We start from the raw sequence: 17,608 nt of genomic DNA, 5'->3' as shown, positions 1-17,608 counted from the left end.
GTTGAGGCCCTCAGCCATTGCCATCACTAATTGATCCACGCCTGGGATACAGCCACTCATGACGCTGATGTCATGCTCCAGGCTCTCCACTGTGGTTGCCACCCGAGCAGTGTTGGCCTTGGTGCCACGCATTGATGGCACCATCTCCTGCACCCATAACCTTTAGGACTCCTGCAATCGACTATGCACTTGCTGGAGTGTCGCCCACATCCCCTCATGTATTTTACAGCCACGTCTTAGCATCTACATCAGCTCTTGCATTACCTTGTCCAGAGGTCAGCATCTGGCTGGGACGCAGCTCCATCCTCAGATCCAGCAGAACTTTGACTGTTGTTTCGCCTGGTGGTTCCTGCCTCCATCTGATGTGCATCAGCAGCCATGCGGTGTTCATCAGATTGCGCCCCAAAAGCCTGTTCACTCAAGTCGCCCACTGAGATGTCTCTGTGCTGGTGGTGGGTATGGGTGAAAACTGTGATACAGTGATAGTGGCACCCTTAGAGCTCTCCTCTGAGGTGCTCTTCAGGGTGGCAGCTGGGGGCCGACTAGGTTAGCCCGCCTCAGCTAATGGAGATCCTGCGAGAGAAGCATCATTTTATCGGACATGCACATCTTATTTGTGGCATGGCGTCTGGGTGAAGAGCAGTGGATTTGTTGTCGGTGACTGCTCTGTCCATCCTCACCCCCATGATCTCCAGGGCCCATTCCTCATAGTGGGGGAGGACTCTGATGTTCAGCACCCTGCCACCCGTCTGAGCCCTTTCCCGCCACACTGTCTCAGCTTCTCACGCCTAATGCATCAGGGTGGAGGGGGTTGCCGATGGCAGGCGACATATATGGGCACCGCTGCTGGGCATGGGTGGGTTCTGCTGTTGGGTGCCAGAGTGTGCTGGGGCACAGGCGCAGTACTATGCTTGGAAGGTGGGAGGTATCTGGGGTCGGTGTGAGATGCTAGCTGTCAACCTCGGGGGGTGTGGGATCGGGTCCGGTGTTAACTTAACTTATCCATGTAGCTCGGTGGAGGTCATTGGACCTCTTCATGCACATGTTGCTCGTTCTGGGTGAGTGTGCTTTACATTCAATTGGCTCTGTTTTATTCCTTAGCTCTAGAGTCGCCAGGTATCCTTATGATACCGCCATAAGATTCAAGTTCAAGTTCAGACCAATGACTCAATACACCAGTTAGTAAGTTCAAACAAGACACGTTTATTATTACACAGTTATTTACTACTCATGCATATAATACTAAGACTAAACTATTCCTACCACTAATAGGCCAATACTTATCTGGAATAAGGGAACTGCCGGATCAGGGAATAATGGCCTCTTGCTTTGTCCTGGGTCTGCAGGCTTCCAGTTGGTGTGGACTAAAGGGGTCAGGATTGTCTACTCTCGTAGCGTGCATTGTATGACACTTACTTGATGGCGGCTGCTGACCAGGCCTCTCCTTCTCAAGGTCTTCTGCTGCAAAGGTGTTCTGCTGGGAGGGCCGGCTGGTCAAGAAGAAAGAATCAGTCCTGGGACCTGACTTTCATAGTTCCCAGGGGCTTCGCGCCCTTCTGGGCGGACCCCCTATAAACTTGCAATCGATTGGGTCTCTTCCCAATCGATTGATTTGAATTTCCCCAATAACGGGGCTGTTCCTCGATCACCGGGCGGTTCTTTCCACCTTATTTGTGTCCTTTGTTTCAGACTCCACTGGCGCCGGGATGTCTGACCATCTATTGAATGTTTCAATCTCTTCTAATTGTTGTGTCCATTGTGCCTGGGAATCACCGGGAATCGCTCACTTAATATGCGCAGCTCATTAGTTACAATGCTGTCTGGTTTCTTTAGCAGGTAGAATACACAGGGGATTCTGTGAACTGCTTGTCTCTTTGCAACTGTCCATTTTTCCCTGTAATCTTTGCGTTCTTCCATTTTGTATGAGGAAGTGGCCAACCCAGGTGGCTACACACTGGACTGAGATCATCCTGGTCACGCTGCCCAAACTGACGGCTGCTGCCACGGTGTCCCAGGCAGCATTGGCCACCCTGTGGCTGATCCTCCGACCCCCTCGGGGAACAGGGTGTCCTGTCTCACTTCTATAGTGTCCAGCAGCCTGGTCAGGTCGACATCTCAAAGCGTAGAGCAGATCTCCATTGTGGCATGGCTATGTGCTGTCTGGCGTATGTTTGGAGGGAGCGTTTCATATGCTGCTCCCCTTATTAAAGGGAAGTTGCCAGCCACCATCCAAGCAAATCAGCTGGCTGGACGGCCATTTCCACCATGAAGCCCATGAGGAATAATTTCCCGTCCTAATTGACGTTAGATACCAGCTGCAGTCTCACTGGGTCGGCTGTTGGGAAGTACCCAGGAAGTCACGCCTGTTACTGTACTTAGTGCTTCTCCCATTACATTGTCCCGCAGGTATCCCAAAGCCTTTCACAGCCAGTGAAGTAATTTTGATATATGTTCACTAATCTAATGAAGGAAAGGCAGCAGCCAATTTGTGCACAGCAAGTTCTCACAATCAGCAGTGTGATAATGAAGATAATTTATTTTTATGCTGTTGATTGAGAAATAAATATTGGGCAGGGTAATGAGGATAACATCCTTGCCTTTCTTTGAACTAATGCCCTGGAATCATTATTTTTTAAATTTAGAGTACCCAATTCATTTTTTCCAATTAAGGGGCAATTTAGTGTGACCAATCCACCTACCCTGTACATCTTTGGGTTGTGGGGTGGAATCCACGCAAACATGGGGCGAATGTGCAAACTCCTCACGGACAGTGGCCCAGAGTTGGGATCGAACCTAGGACCTTGGCACGGTGATAGCAGTGCTACTCACTGCGCCACCGTGCTGCCCACCTTGGAATCATTTGTGACCACCTGAAAGCATAAAGGGGACATAGAATTTAATCCCTCATTCAAAAATCAGTGGGGTGAATTCTCCGTCGGCAGGATTCATCATTCTGCCGGCAGCGCATCCCTGGTTTCCCAGCAGTGTGGGGTGGCTACAATGGGAACTCCCATTGGCCAGCGCCGGGAATGGTGAATCCCAATACCGGTGAAGGTGCACCGCCGAGAAACACGCAGATAGGGAAGCAGAGAATTCACCCCGACGCCTCCAAAGCTGCAGCACGTCCCCCAGTACTGCCCTGGAGCGTCAGCCTAGATTTTTGTGCTCACTGATCCGACTGGGACTTAAAACCACAACCTCGTGCTCAGAGGCGAGAGTGCTACTGTTGAGAGCTGAAGTTCTCATGTCCAAATCATTCCATATTCATCCCTGTCTCTGGATCTCCTCCAGCATTACAAGACCTTTGTATTCCTCCAGCTCTAGATTTTTGTGTATCCCTCATTCTCTTCACCCTGCCAGTGGTGGTTCTGTCTTCAACCATCTACACACTAAACTTCTTCTAAATTCCAAATTCTTTGCCTTTCTATCTCATTCTCCTTCTTTAGATACTCCTTGACCTTTCTTTTAATTGGATGTCTGAACAAACGCTTCTTTGGTTTTATGTCAATTTTTATTATCTTTTTTTAAAATAAATTTAGATTACCCAATTATTTTTTCCAATTAAGGGGCAATTTAGTGTGGCCAATCCAGCTACTCTGCACATTTTTTGGGTTGTGGGGGCGCGTGTCGCGTCTTTTCGTCCGACGTCACTTCGTCCAACGACACTTCGTCCACGTCTTTTGGTCCAACGTCTTTTTGTCCGCACGTCTTTTGGTCCAACGTCTTTTTGTCCAATTATCGAATTACAAATTAACTCTGTATAAAACCATTTAATTGATAAAATGCAAGTACAATACAGCAAGTGAATTTAATTGCTAAAATGCAAGTAATTGATAAAATGCAAGTAAAATGCAAGTTGAAAAATGCAGTTAAAAAATCTAAAAATGCAGTTAAAAAATCTAAAAGTATACTAATTACTTAAAATTCCCGAAGTTACTTAAAATTGATGTAAATTGTAAGCAACATTCCTCAAGAAATCAATTTTGTTGTAGAATCATATGCAACGACCAATCTTTTGAGGCGTTCAGTTATTTACTTATATCGCGTACATGAAGTCGACTGATCTCCCCGAAGAATTTGAGCCTTTTTGCCTATTATGAACCCTTCCTCTTCCTTCAGAGTTTTGATTAACCTCCAGATATTCAAATGAGCTCCACCCGTCGAACACTTTATCGCAGAATGAAACCCCTCAGCAGCATTATTTGTTCTCGGTAGATCTTGTAGAACACACTGATTAACATTCCATACAGCTGTCGGGAATGTAGGTGTTTCTCTCCTTCGTCTGGCACCACGTCCTCTCACAATGCCTATGTAAGTCAAGTCGAAGTAAACGATGAATTCAGAAGGTATTTCTTCATCGTCTATCAAATCTTCATAAGCCTCTTCGACATCTTCAATGGGGAGGAAAGCTAATGCTGAAAAACATCAAATTTTAAGACAGAATTCAGAGTCTGTTTTGTATTTTTCTTTGAGGCCTAAATCGGTAATTTTTCGAAACACAGATTGGCTCAAATGAAACAAACATGCCACGACAGATGAATTAAGGAATGATGAATTAATTGCCTTGTGAACTGCAACTTCGAAATCTGCCATGATATCAATCGGATCTGCATTAGGTTGCATAATTTTCAATTGGTCAAAAAATAATTCGTATGTCTGCTTTCTTTTATTCGGCAGTAATGCAAAGACCCGTGGAAAACTGCTTCCTTTAACTTGTAAATGAATGCAGAACAGTTGAAACCACTGTTGTGGCACAATCTTGAATGTCCCATCGCATGCCCAATGACGATATGATGCTAAATCCTGAAGAGCACTTTCTGATGCGAATACTAGTAAGCGCTGTTGATCCTCGGCGCCCGAATCGTATCTCAGAAACTGTTCGCCATTGTCAAGTTTACAATATTTGTCAGGTATTTCAAAACCGTGTCTAGCCGCTGGATTAGCGGGAAATCCAGAATTTTTTTGTCGGCACCTTTGAATAGTCCTTGAGACGACGGGTAGCCTTGGGAGTTGAGAGCAGGTATTTTCTGATAGCTGCGTAAACTTGGCCGCTAGTATGCTACGCGAACTTGCTGCTATGTTTTCCACTGCTTCATGCTTTATTTCTGCAACTGCTTTTCTAGCATTTAACGAATCAACATCAGCTGGATGAAGGTGCTCATTAGAGAAATAAATAATTTTCGGCTCATTGTTTTCCGTTACCGTGTGAATCCGCACTGAACACAGCCTTCTTTTCTCACATCTCCAGTATTCTTTTCCTAGGTTTGGACTGCTCGAATGAAAATCGTAGATGTAGTTATTTTCATCAGCTACCTTCCTTTTGCTCTTCGTTGACACAATGAACTTTGCCATTTCGGGATGGGCGAATTAAGAAAGAGAACGATAATATCTATCCTTTAACCAGGCTCGTTAAAGGAAAGAGAACGATAATTTTTTATAAATGTTTTTTTATTGAGTTTTCATATTTTATATATGACAAATTACAAGTTATTAGAGAGAGAGAAAAGAAAAAAAAAAAAAGGAAAACACAAAATTTTTTTACATGAATATTTACAGGTAAGCATCTTCATAACAATAATTGTGGCCGCCCCCTTTAGCCAGCATACATATTTTACATTCCCCAATATGGCCGAGGCACATGTTTATAGGCATTTATTTATAGTTTGGTTTTGGGCCTTGGCTTGCCATCAAACCCCCATACCGAGCCCGTAGCCCCCCCCCCCCCCCTCCCCCCTCCCCCCGGCTACCTTCCCCCGATTCCCGCCCATTTTCCCCTGGTTCTTGGCCACCCGACTATTCTTCCTCATGTACGTTGGCCACAAACAGGTCCCGGAACAGTTGCATGAATGGCTCCCACGTTCTGTGGAAGCCGTCGTCCGACCCTCGGATGGCGAATTTGATTTTCTCCATTTGGAGAGATTCCGAGAGGTCGGACAGCCAGTCTGCAGCTCTGGGTGGTGCTGCTGACCGCCAGCCAAACAGGATTCTACGGCGGGCAATCAGGGAGGCAAAGGCAAGGGCATCCGCCCTCCTCCCCAGGAATAGATCTGGCTGGTCTGAAACCCCGAAGACCGCCACTATCGGGCATGGCTCCACCCTCACCCCCACCACTTTGGACATAGCCTCGAAGAAGGCTGTCCAGTACTCCACAAGTCTGGGGCAAGACCAGAACATGTGGGCGTGGTTGGCCGGGCCTCTCTGGCACCGCTCACATTTGTCCTCCACCTCCGGGAAGAACCTACTCATACGGTTTCTCGTTAAGTGGGCTCTATGTACCACTTTTAGTTGCGTCAGGCTGAGCCTTGCGCACGTGGAGGTGGAGTTGACCCTATGCAGTGCTTCGCTCCAGAGTCCCCACCCTATCTCCATCCCCAGGTCGTCCTCCCATTTCCTTCTTGTTGCGTCCAGTACGGTGTCGTCCCTGTCTACCAGTCGGTCATACATGTCACTACAGTTCCCTTTCTCTAGGATACTTGCGTCCAGTAGGTCTTCCAATAGTGTCTGTCGTGGCGGTTGTGGGTACGTCCTTGTCTCCATTCGTAGGAAGTTTTTGAGCTGCAGGTACCGTAGCTCGTTCCCCCCAGCTAGCTGAAATTTCTCTGTCAGTTCGTCCAGTGTTGCGATCCTGTCGTCCGTGTATAGTTCCCTGACTGTCAGTGTCCCCCCGTCCTGCCTCCACCTTTTGAAGGTGGCGTCGTTCAGTGCTGGTTTGAACCTATGGTTGTTGCAGATGGGAGCCTTGTCCGACATTTTGTACAGGCCAAATTGCTGCCGCAGTTGGTTCCAGGATTGGAGGGTGGCTGTCACCACTGGGCTGGTGGAGTGTTTTTTGGGTGGGGATGGGAGTGCTGCCGTGGCGAGGGCCCGGAGGGAGGTTCCCATGCAGGAGGCCTCCTCCGCACGCACCCACTCGGCTTCTGGCTCCTGGATCCATCCCCTTACTCGCTCGGCTGTTGCCGCCCAGTGGTAGAATTGTAGATTCGGGAGGGCTAGCCCCCCCCTGGATTTTGTCTTTTGTATGACCTTCTTTGGGATCCTAGCATTTTTACCCCCCCATTCGAACGCCATGATATGTTTGTCCAGCGCTTTGAAAAAGGCCTTGGGGATGTAGATCGGAATGGATCTAAACAGGAAAAGGAACCTGGGCAGTACGTTCATTTTGATCGTCTGGACTCTCCCCGCGAGGGAGAGCGGGAGTGTGTTGCATCTTTGCAGGTCCTTTTTAACTTCCTCCGTCAGGCTGGTGAGGTTCCATTTGTGGACCCCTTTCCAGTCATGGGCTATTTGGATCCCCAGGTAGCGGAATTTATTTCGGGCTTGTTTGAACGGCAGGCCCTTTAGCGCTGCCCCCCCCCCCCCCCCCCCCCCCCCCCCCCCCCCCTTGCGGGTGTACTGGGAAGATCTCACTTTTGCTCATGTTGAGTTTGTAGCCCGAGAAGGCTCCAAACTCTTTCAGGAGCGCTATGATTCCGTCCATGCAGCTTTGTGGGTCCGAGATATAGAGGGGCAGATCATCCGCATAGAGTGAGACTCTGTGCTCTCTACCTCCCCTTCGGATCCCCCTCCAATTTTTTGCTGCCCTGAGCGCGATTGCTAGCGGTTCGATTGCTAGTGCGAACAGCAGCGGGGACAGTGGGCATCCTTGTCTGGTGCCCCTGTGCAGCTGGAAGTATTGGGAGTTGGTATTGTTGGTCCGTACACTCGCCATGGGAGCGTTGTATAGGAGCTTTACCCAAGCGGTGAACCCTGTTCCAAGCCCGAACCGCTCCAGTACCTCTATGAGGTATTTCCATTCGACTCTGTCGAAGGCCTTTTCTGCGTCCAGGGAGACGATCACCTCTTGTGTTCTCTCCCCGGAGGGGGTCATTATCACGTTCAGCAGGCGCCTGATGTTCGCGGTAAGCTGTCTACCTTTGACGAAGCCCGTCTGGTCCTCTGTGACCACCTCAGGTACACAGTCTTCTAGCCTTTTGGCTAGGATTTTGGCCAGTATTTTGGCGTCTGCGTTCAGCAGGGATATGGGTCTGTATGACCCACATTCCGTTGGGTCTTTGTCTTTCTTAGGTATCAGCGAGATTGAGGCCTGTGCTAACGTGGGTGGCAGTGTGCCCCTAGCTAGCGAGTCTGTGAACATCTCCCGCAGGTGCGGGGCCAGCGCTGTCGCGAATTTTTTGTAGAAGTCCGCCGGGAATCCGTCCGGTCCCGGCGCCTTCCCCGTCTGCATGGAGCTAATGCTCTCCATGATCTCTCCCAGTGCTAGTGGTGCTTCCAGATCCCGTTTTCTGCCCTCTCCCATGACTGGTATGTCCAGTCCATCAAGAAACCGGTTCATCCCAGCCTTCCCCGTTGGGGGCTCCAAGGTGTATAGCTCTTGGTAGAAGGCCTTGAAGGTTTCGTTAATCCTCTCTGGTTCTGTTTCCCACGTGCCTCTGGTACCTCTGATTTGCGCAATTTCCCTGCTGGCTGCCTGCTTTCTCAGCTGGTGTGCCAACAGGCGGCTGGCTTTGTCTCCGTGTTCGTACAGGGCCCCGCGTGCCTGGCGGAGTTGGTGTACTGCTTTCCTGGTGGAGAGCAGGTCAAAGTTCCTTTGTAATTCTTTTCTCTCCGCCAGGAGCTCTACGGTCGGGGCCTCGGAGTATTTACGGTCTACCTCCAGTATGGAGTCAACCAGCTTCTTCCTAGCCACCCTTTCCTCCCTATCTCTTTGCGCTTTGTAGGCAATGATTTCCCCTCTTAGTACGGCCTTAAGCGCTTCCCAGAACGTGGAGGATGAGACCTCCCCGTTTTGGTTGTTCTCCGTGTATTCCGCTATGGCCCGCGCTATCCTTTCGCTGAAGGCCTTGTCAGCTAGTAAGGCACCGTCCAGCCTCCATGTGGGGCGCTGGGCCCTTCCCGTCTCCAGCCGCACGTCCATGTAGTGTGGGGCGTGGTCTGATATCACAATTGCGGAATATTCCACCTTGTCTATCCCTGGAAGCACCGTTTTCCCCACCACAAAGAAGTCAATTCTGGAGTACACATTGTGTACCGGGGAGAAGAAAGAGAATTCTTTCTCCCCCGGGTGGGCGAATCTCCAGGGGTCCACTGCTCCCATCTGCTCCATATAGTGACTGAGTTCCCTTGCCATGTTTGAGGTTTTCCCCGTTCTGGAGTTTGATCTGTCCGTCTTTGGGTCCTGTACACAGTTGAAGTCCCCCCCCATGATTAGTCGGTGCGTCGCTATGTCCGGGATTTCTGCCATGGTCTTTTGGATGAAGCTCGTGTCGTCCCAGTTGGGCGCGTACACGTTAACTAGAACTACCGGCGCCCCATCCAGGGCCCCGCTGACCATGACATACCGTCCCCCTGGGTCCGTAACCGTCTTTGTCGCCCTAAACATTGTCCTCTTGCCAATCAGGATCGCCACCCCCCTGGCCCTTGCCCCATAACAGGAATGATAGGTTTGTCCCACCCAGCCCTTTCTTACCCGCAGTTGGTCCTGCTCCCTCAGGTGCGTCTCTTGGAGGAAGACTATGTCGGCCCTCATGTTTCTAAGGTGGGTGAGGACTCTAGATCTCTTCACTGGGCCGTTAAGTCCCCTTACGTTCCAGGTGACTATTCTGGTGGGGGGCTTCTGCCCCCTTGCTCCTGTGGGGTTAACCATATTTGTCCGGTGGACGCGCCCCTGCCCTCTGGGGTTTCCCTTTGTTAGGGGGCCGTCCAGGATGTCCACTATCACTGCTCTCCCCATGCGGTCGGGTCCCTGCGCTCCGGGGTTCCCCCTTGTCCCGGGGACACCCGCCATAGCCGTCCACTGTGTGTCCGCCACGCGGGTGGTCCCCTGCACTCCGGGGGGCCCCTTCACCCACAGACCGTACTGGGTGGGTGCTTGCAGCGGTTCCCTGTTTCGAGCCCTTGTCCGTGGCACTTTGTGGCCCTATTCCCTTTCTGGCCTCTTTTGTCCCTTCGTCCCTGCATTTCCCCTCCCTGGTCTCTCGCCCCCCGAGTGCCCCCCCCCCGCTCTATCCCTTTTCCCCCCTCCCCTGTATACCCCTCCATTGCCCCTCTCTCCCCCATTCCTGTCCCCATTTGCTCTCCCACCTTTGATGGGTGATCCCCCCCTCCCCTGCCTGGCGCCTTCCCCCCTGTTGGGGGTGCGCTGCGGCCCTGCTCTGTTGCGCGCCCCCGTCGCTAGCTTTCCTGCTAGCACGGTGGCTCCCCTCTCGGAGGTTGCTGTCCTGCTTCTCCTCTCCCATCTCCAGTACTCCCGTTCCCTCGTGCCGGGGGCTGCCCTCCCACCTGGAGCGGGCCCTTGGGCATTGGGTTGTTTTTCGTTCTGGGTGTTCCTGCCAGGGGGGAGGGGGCTGGCTTTGCCTCGCCCCTCCCCACCCACCCGCCGGCATGACGTTTCTCCTTGCCATGGGCCCCTCGTCCCTACTTCCCATGGCGTTTTTCCAGCCCGTGCTCCTCGACGAATCTATTCGCCTCGGCAGGGGCTGTAAAGAAATATTCCTTGTTTTGGTATGTGACCCAGAGTTTTGCTGGGTACAGCATACCAAAACGTACTTTGTTCTTGTAGAGAGCTGCCTTCGCTCTGTTGAACTCCGCCCGTCTCTTAGCTATGTCCGCTCCAAGATCCTCGTAGATTCGGATGGCGTGCCCGTTCCATTCGCAGGCTCTATTCTCCTTGGCCCAGCGCAGGATTGTCTCCCTATCCCGGTACCGGTGCAGTTTGGTTATAACTGCTCTCGGTTTTTCCCCTTCCTTGGGCTTCGGGCGCAGTGACCGATGAGCTCTGTCCATTTCCGGTGGGGTGGGAAAAGTTTCCCGCCCCACTAAGGAGCCCAGCATCGCAGCCACGAATGTTGTGGGATTTCTACCCTCGATCCCCTCTGGCAGGCCCACTATCCTAATATTTTGCCTTCTCGAGCTGTTCTCCTGGTCGTCTACCCTGCCCTTCAGGCTCCCCTGTGTTGCACTCAGTTTCGCCATTTCCCTCTCCAGGGACATGACTCGGTCGCTCACGTCAGTCGCTGCCTTCTCCAGCTCTTTAATGGTTGCTCCTTGGGCTTCCAGTATCTTCCCTTGGGCATCCACTTTCTCCTCCATTCTGGTCAGAGCCTGCTGCACCCCTGACATGGCCCTGGTCACTGCTGCCTGTGCTGCGGCCTCTGTGTCTGCTTTTAACTCTGCCTTGATTGCCTGCAGCTGCTCTCTCACCACCTCGGCAAAGGCTTCCTTCCAATTCACGCCCCCCTCTAACCCCAGGGGAGAGGTTGCCCGCCCGTCCAGCTCTTTTGGATGCGGCGATACATCCTTCCCGCTGCTTCGCGTGTTGACTCGTTCGCCCAAGCTGGTTGCCCTTTGCCCCGTCTACTTCCGGTGCCCCCTTTCTCTTGGCTCCCTTCTGGCATTTTTTTCTCCCCCTTCCCCTTCATCGTTTCTTCTCTCCTTGTTCTTCTTTTCCCCCTTTTCCGCACCCTATTTTAATTTTATTTATTATTATATATATATATATAAAAATATATATATATTTTTTTTAAATGAAAAATTTATTTCCCCCTTCTTTCCTTTACCCCTTTATTTTACCCCTTTTCTCTTTACCAGTTTTCTTTTGGGTTTTTTTTTAAAAAGAAGAACAGAAATATAAGTCTCTTTTTTCTTTTGTTTTCTCTCCCCACTCGCCCAGGAGAGAGAGAGAGAGAGTCCCTTTGTCCTTGCCACGTGGTGGTCACTGCAGTTGGGGGGGGGGGGAGGGGCGAGTGGGCCGGTGGTCGCTGGGGGGGGGGGGGGTGGTGTCCCCGCTGCTGGTTGGGGGGGGGGTGGTGTCCCCGCTGCTGGTTGGGGGGGGGGTGGTGTCCCCGCTGCTGGTTGGGGGGGGGGGTCCCGCTGCTGGTTGGGGGGGGGTCCCCGCTGCTGGTTGGGGAGGGGGTCCCCGCTGCTGGTTGGAGGGGTGGTCCCCGCTGCTGGTTGGGGGGGGGTCCCCGCTGCTGGTTGGGGGGGTCCCCGCTGCTGGTTGGGGGGGGGGGGTCCCCGCTGCTGGTTTGGGGGGGGGGGGGGAGAAAAGAGGGTCCGCCGCTGCCGCACAGCTCCCGGCCCGTGTCTGGGGGGGGGGGGGGAGAAGAGTGCCCGCCGCTGCCGCACCGTTCCCGGCCCGCGTGGGGGGGGGGGGAGGGAGAGGGGTTGGACCTGCCGCTGCTGGGCCTCCCTGTCGCCGCTGCTCCTCCCTGTCGCCGCTGCTCCTCGCCTCCGCCTTCCGCCTCTCCGCCGCCGCCTTCCGCCTCTCCGCCGCCGCCCGCTCCTCCTCCGCTGCCGCCCGCTCCTCCTCCGCTTCTCCTCCGCTGCCGCCCGCTCCTCCTCCGCTTCTCCTCCGCTGCCGCCCGCTCCTCCTCCGTTGCCGCCCGCTCCTCCTCCGCCGTCCGGCCTGTCGGGGGGGTTCCTTCCTGGCGCTTGCGGGAGCCCCTCTCCCTGCGACCTCCTCGCTCGCCGCCCGGAAGTCGAATCCCCAAGAGAACGATAATAACTATCCTTTAACGAGGCTCGTTAAAGGAAAGAGACCGGTAATAAAAATCCTTTATTGCATATTATACCTTGCTATGTGCATTAGAGAAGATTTCTATTGACAAAAAGTTAATGTGGGGAGTGGAGTGGAGTGCTAATAAGCAAGTTACAAAAAGTCAAGTTACAAAAAGTCTTTGACAAAAAAAATCATCCGACACAAAAACGTAACAAGTCACAAAAAGTCTTTGACGAAAAAAATCATCGGACAAAAAGACGTAGGACCAAAAGACGTGGACGAAGTGTCGTTGGACGAAATGACGTCGGACGAAAAGACATAGCACCGTGGGGGCGAAACCCATGCAGACACCGGGAGAATGTGCAAACTCCACACGGACAGTGACCCAGAGCCAGAATCGAACCTGGGACCTCAGCGCCATGAGGCAGCTGTGCTAAGCACTAGGCCACCGTGCTGCCCAATGTTTATTATCTTATGCTGCTGTGAACCAGAACATTTTCCTCCATCAGAGACACTATAGTAAATGCAAGTTGTTGTTATTTAGCATCAAGCTCAGAGGAGAATGGTGATCAAACGTGTGTTGGTAGGTTACTATTATTTTCTTTTGTCACAGTTAGAATGATCCTTCAGCATAACTTTAAATGCATCAACCATCATCAGATATACCCGTAAGAGGAACCAGCCTCAATTTAGTTACTTTAACTCTTGATATTATTCACTGTATCAGTTCCAAAAGTGAACTCGGCCTTTAAATTGTCTTTGCGTTTTTTGCCAGCTGCTTTGGGTCCACGAAGAATATTATCAAGTCAAACCCTGCCAAATGTTATAAAAATAATGAAAAAGTAACTTTGTTGGTCTGTGTAAAAGATATTTTAAAACAAATCGTATTGGAAATTGTTTTTTCTCAGCCAATTTAGCTTCCAATATAACAATCCCTCAGCAATTGTTCCTTCTTCATATCGGCCCCATACAAAACATGCATCTATGCTGCTGGTTCTGAAACCTGTTCCATTAAAATTATTTTCATCTGACATGCAAGATACAGGACTCCTGATTACATTTCACTGGAGATTTATCACATTTTAAGCCATTGCACATTCTATACCCATAGATTAAGGCTGGGATTTTCCATCCCATTTCCATCAAGCAAGTTCAGCAATGGAAGCGGAAAATCTTGTGAGATGTCCAAAATGTGTTTTATGCTGACGTAAGAGCGTGATGCGATTGCCCCACTATTCCCCCCCCCCCCCCCCCCCCCCCCCCCCAACCTACCCTGGCCAGTGTCGCAATGGATTTCCCGCTGATTTACGTCGGAAACATAATATCCATTCATTAACTTCTCATCATCAGGCCTCTATACCTGAATCACCCCCCGACCATGTCCATTCACGTCAGCATCAGGGCACACTGGTGTGAATCAGAACTATCTCCCAAGCCATGCAACAGGTGAGCAGACCTCCCAGAGGAGCTCAAGCGAGTACGTCACTCAGGGGAAGAGGGTCATGCCTGGGCAGTGCCAGGCAGCAGTCCTGAGCAACAGTGCCCAAGCAATGCCGGGATACTGCCAGGGGACAGGGCATGGGCAGTGCTTGGGCAGTGCTGGGGGAGTGGTTGGCAGTGTGGGGAGCGGGGATGGTGTTTCTGGTTAACTTTTGAGCACTGGGACGGCATTTAAAAATGGCGTCCCATTCTTCAAAAAACTAAGTTGTTGGCAGGGCGGGCTCAATCAGAGCTGTGACATCTTGGGACCCTCCGCATTGTCAAATCCCGAAAGATATGGTGGAGAAAGCTGACATTGGTGCTGACAGCTTCAATGTTGCTTTTCCTGCCCATAATCGACCTTTGCTAATATTTGGGAAAATTCCACCCGAAATGAAGATTGTATTGTGTACACATTGCTGTCAATGGACTCTGATTAATTGTGCAAATGATAGCAAAAGGTGGAAAACATGGTTAACAAACGTTAAATTCATAACATAAATGAATGATTGATCATAATGCTGATATAAATGTAGTGCACAATATATTCTGAAGTTCTGAAAGTAAATCACTAACTTTGTTAACTATGATCATGCATCATTTATAATGGACAATAAGTGACAGGGAGATCAAACTGATTCATTTGACCAGACTGCTGTATTCTGGAACTTACAAAATATCTATTTTTTATGACCTCTGTGTTGGCTATTGCTACTGACGACTGTATCCTGTGTGGTACAATCGTGTTCCTTCAGCACCACTGATAAATAATTTCTGATAACGGGGATTATAATCAGAGATTTTGGCAAGTATTTGCAAGACAGATCATCTTGACAAGCATTGTAAATAAACAATCAAAGTGAGACTACGCAGATTGATTTACCATCTTACAATGGAATGCAAAAATGTCAATTCAATCAGGTATAACCATTTGTACTGCTAGAGTCTTACAGGAGCTTTTGGAGCAGCCTTCACATTTTAGTACAACAAAGGCACAAAGACACTTTCATTACACGCTGTTGATGACATTGCCAAATCATGTGTGTGAGATACTAAAATCAAGCATTCTCTGAAAGGGGGAGTAAAGACTTGGAAATGTGCTGTCCTGTTCTATTCTACATGAACAAAAAAGATAGACTGAAGAAAATATATATTTTTTTCATATTAGATGGTTGCCTCACAGAAGAAAAAGAAAGGTGAGTGTCCTCCTCACTGTGAGGGTCAATATCCTCCTCCCTGTGAAGGTGAATATCCTCCTCCCTGTGAAGATCAATATCCTCCTCCCTGTGAAGGGGAATATCCTCCTCCCTGTGAAGGGGAATATCCTCCTCCCTGTGAAGGTGAATATCCTCCTCCCTGTGAAGATGAATATCCTCCTCCCTGTGAAGGTGAATATCCTCCTCACTGTGAAGGTGAATATCCTCCTCCCTGTGAAGATGAATATCCTCCTCCCTGTGAAGGTGAATATCCTCCTCACTGTGAAGGGGAATATCCTCCTCCCTGTGAAGGTGAATATCCTCCTCCCTGTGAAGGGGAATATCCTCCTCCCTGTGAGGGTCAATATCCTCCTCCCTGTGAAGGTGAATATCCTCCTCCCTGTGAAGGTGAATATCCTCCTCCCTGTGAAGATGAATATCCTCCTCCCTGTGAAGGTGAATATCCTCCTCCCTGTGAAGATGAATATCCTCCTCCCTGTGAAGGTGAATATCCTCCTCCCTGTGAAGGTGAATATCCTCCTCCCTGTGAAGGTGAATATCCTCCTCCCTGTGAAGATGAATATCCTCCTCCCTGTGAAGATGAATATCCTCCTCCCTGTGAAGATCAATATCCTCCTCCCTGTGAAGGGGAATATCCTCCTCCCTGTGAAGGGGAATATCCTCCTCCCTGTGAAGATGAATATCCTCCTCCCTGTGAAGGGGAATATCCTCCTCCCTGTGAAGGTGAATATCCTCCTCCCTGTGAAGGTGAATATCCTCCTCCCTGTGAAGATGAATATCCTCCTCCCTGTGAAGGTGAATGTCCTCCTCACTGTGAAGGTGAATATCCTCCTCCCTGTGAAGGTGAATATCCTCCTCCCTGTGAAGGTGAATATCCTCCTCCCTGTGAAGGTGAATATCCTCCTCCCTGTGAAGATGAATATCCTCCTCCCTGTGAAGATGAATATCCTCCTCCCTGTGAAGATGAATATCCTCCTCCCTGTGAAGGTGAATATCCTCCTCCCTGTGAAGGTGGATATCCTCCTCCCTGTGAAGGTGGATATCCTCCTCCCTGTGAAGATGAATATCCTCCTCCCTGTGAAGATGAATATCCTCCTCCCTGTGAAGATGAATATCCTCCTCCCTGTGAAGGTGAATATCCTCCTCCCTGTGAAGGGGAATATCCTCCTCCCTGTGAAGGGGAATATCCTCCTCCCTGTGAAGGTGAATATCCTCCTCACTGTGAAGGTGAATATCCTCCTCCCTGTGAAGGGGAATATCCTCCTCCCTGTGAAGGGGAATATCCTCCTCCCTGTGAAGGTGAATATCCTCCTCCCTGTGAAGGTGAATATCCTCCTCCCTGTGAAGGTGAATATCCTCCTCCCTGTGACGGTGAATATCCTCCTCCCTGTGAAGATGAATATCCTCCTCCCTGTGAAGGTGAATATCCTCCTCACTGTGTAGGTTGGTATCCTCCTCCCTGCAATGATGGGTATTCTCCTCTCTGTGAAGGTGGATAACCTTCTCCCAGTGACATTGAGTATCCTCCTCCCTGAGAAGGTGAGTATCATCTCCCTGTGAAGTTGACTTCTCGAACCCTATAGGTGGCGGTCTGGACTAGCTCCGTCAAAAGACGTGGGAAGTGATTTCAGATCATTTTGAAAGCTGCTACGGAGCAGCCATTTATTTTTTAGTTCATTACAAAACGTGGGCATCATTAGTAAAGCCACCATTTATTGCCCATCTCTAATTCTCTTAGAGGAACTTGTGTGATCCATCTTCTGCATGAATTACTGGAATCCTTGTGGTGAAAGTATACCCACAAAGCTGTTAAAGAAGGAATTTTTGACACAATGACAATAAGAGAACAGTGATATACTTCCAATTCAGAATGTTGTGTTCCTTGGGAGTGAATTTGGAAGTTCTAGTGTTCCTATGTGATTGATACCACTGTGCTCCTAAGTGGAAATGAAAGCAAGAAGTTGAAGTTGCTGTCAAAGGAGCATTGGTGAATCACTGCAGTGCATCTAATAGTGCATCTACTGCCAAAGTATGTCCATCGTGACGCAGTGAATTTTTAAGGAGATTGATACGATGACGACCAAACAGATTTCTTTGTCCTGAATCATTTTGAGCACCAGGCATATCTAAAAATGTTGCGTTACATTCACCCCCCACTATCTGGCCTGGGCTTGTGAAATCCTACCAACTGTCCTGGCTTGAGACAATTCACACCTCTTTAACCTGTGATTATCCCTCTCTCCAGTTGCTCCGTCTGGACCTGTAGACATAATTACCTGCAAAGACTCGCATTGAAAGTATCGTATTGCATCTTTGACTTTGTCTGTATATATGTTTCTGGAACCCACCTCTTCATTCACCTGAGGAAGGAGCAGTGCTCCGAAAGCTAGTGTTTGAAACAAACCTATTGAACTTT

The 17,608-nt window shown here is 50.0% G+C and overlaps 1 protein-coding gene across 1 annotated transcript; it reads left to right on the top strand.

Annotated features, from left to right (window-relative positions):
* The first annotated feature begins 15,143 nt into the window (after positions 1-15,143).
* On the top strand, positions 15,144-16,691 carry LOC119963642 (extensin-1-like). Its single transcript, XM_038792968.1, has one exon. The coding sequence runs from the start codon at positions 15,144-15,146 to the stop codon at positions 16,689-16,691; it is 1,548 nt and encodes a 515-aa protein (XP_038648896.1).
* The last annotated feature ends 917 nt before the right edge of the window (positions 16,692-17,608 follow it).

Source organism: Scyliorhinus canicula, chromosome 3 (genome assembly GCF_902713615.1).
Source record: "Scyliorhinus canicula chromosome 3, sScyCan1.1, whole genome shotgun sequence".
NCBI classification, from domain to species: domain Eukaryota; kingdom Metazoa; phylum Chordata; class Chondrichthyes; order Carcharhiniformes; family Scyliorhinidae; genus Scyliorhinus; species Scyliorhinus canicula.
The sequence above is the reverse complement of the archived record's forward strand: the minus strand, read 5'-3'. Positions and strand labels throughout refer to the sequence as shown.

What these genes read in the sequence shown, in the direction of transcription:
- LOC119963642 (XM_038792968.1), top strand. Translation starts at nt 15,144, where the DNA reads ATGGTTGCCTCACAGAAGAAAAAGAAAGGTGAGTGTCCTCCTCACTGT.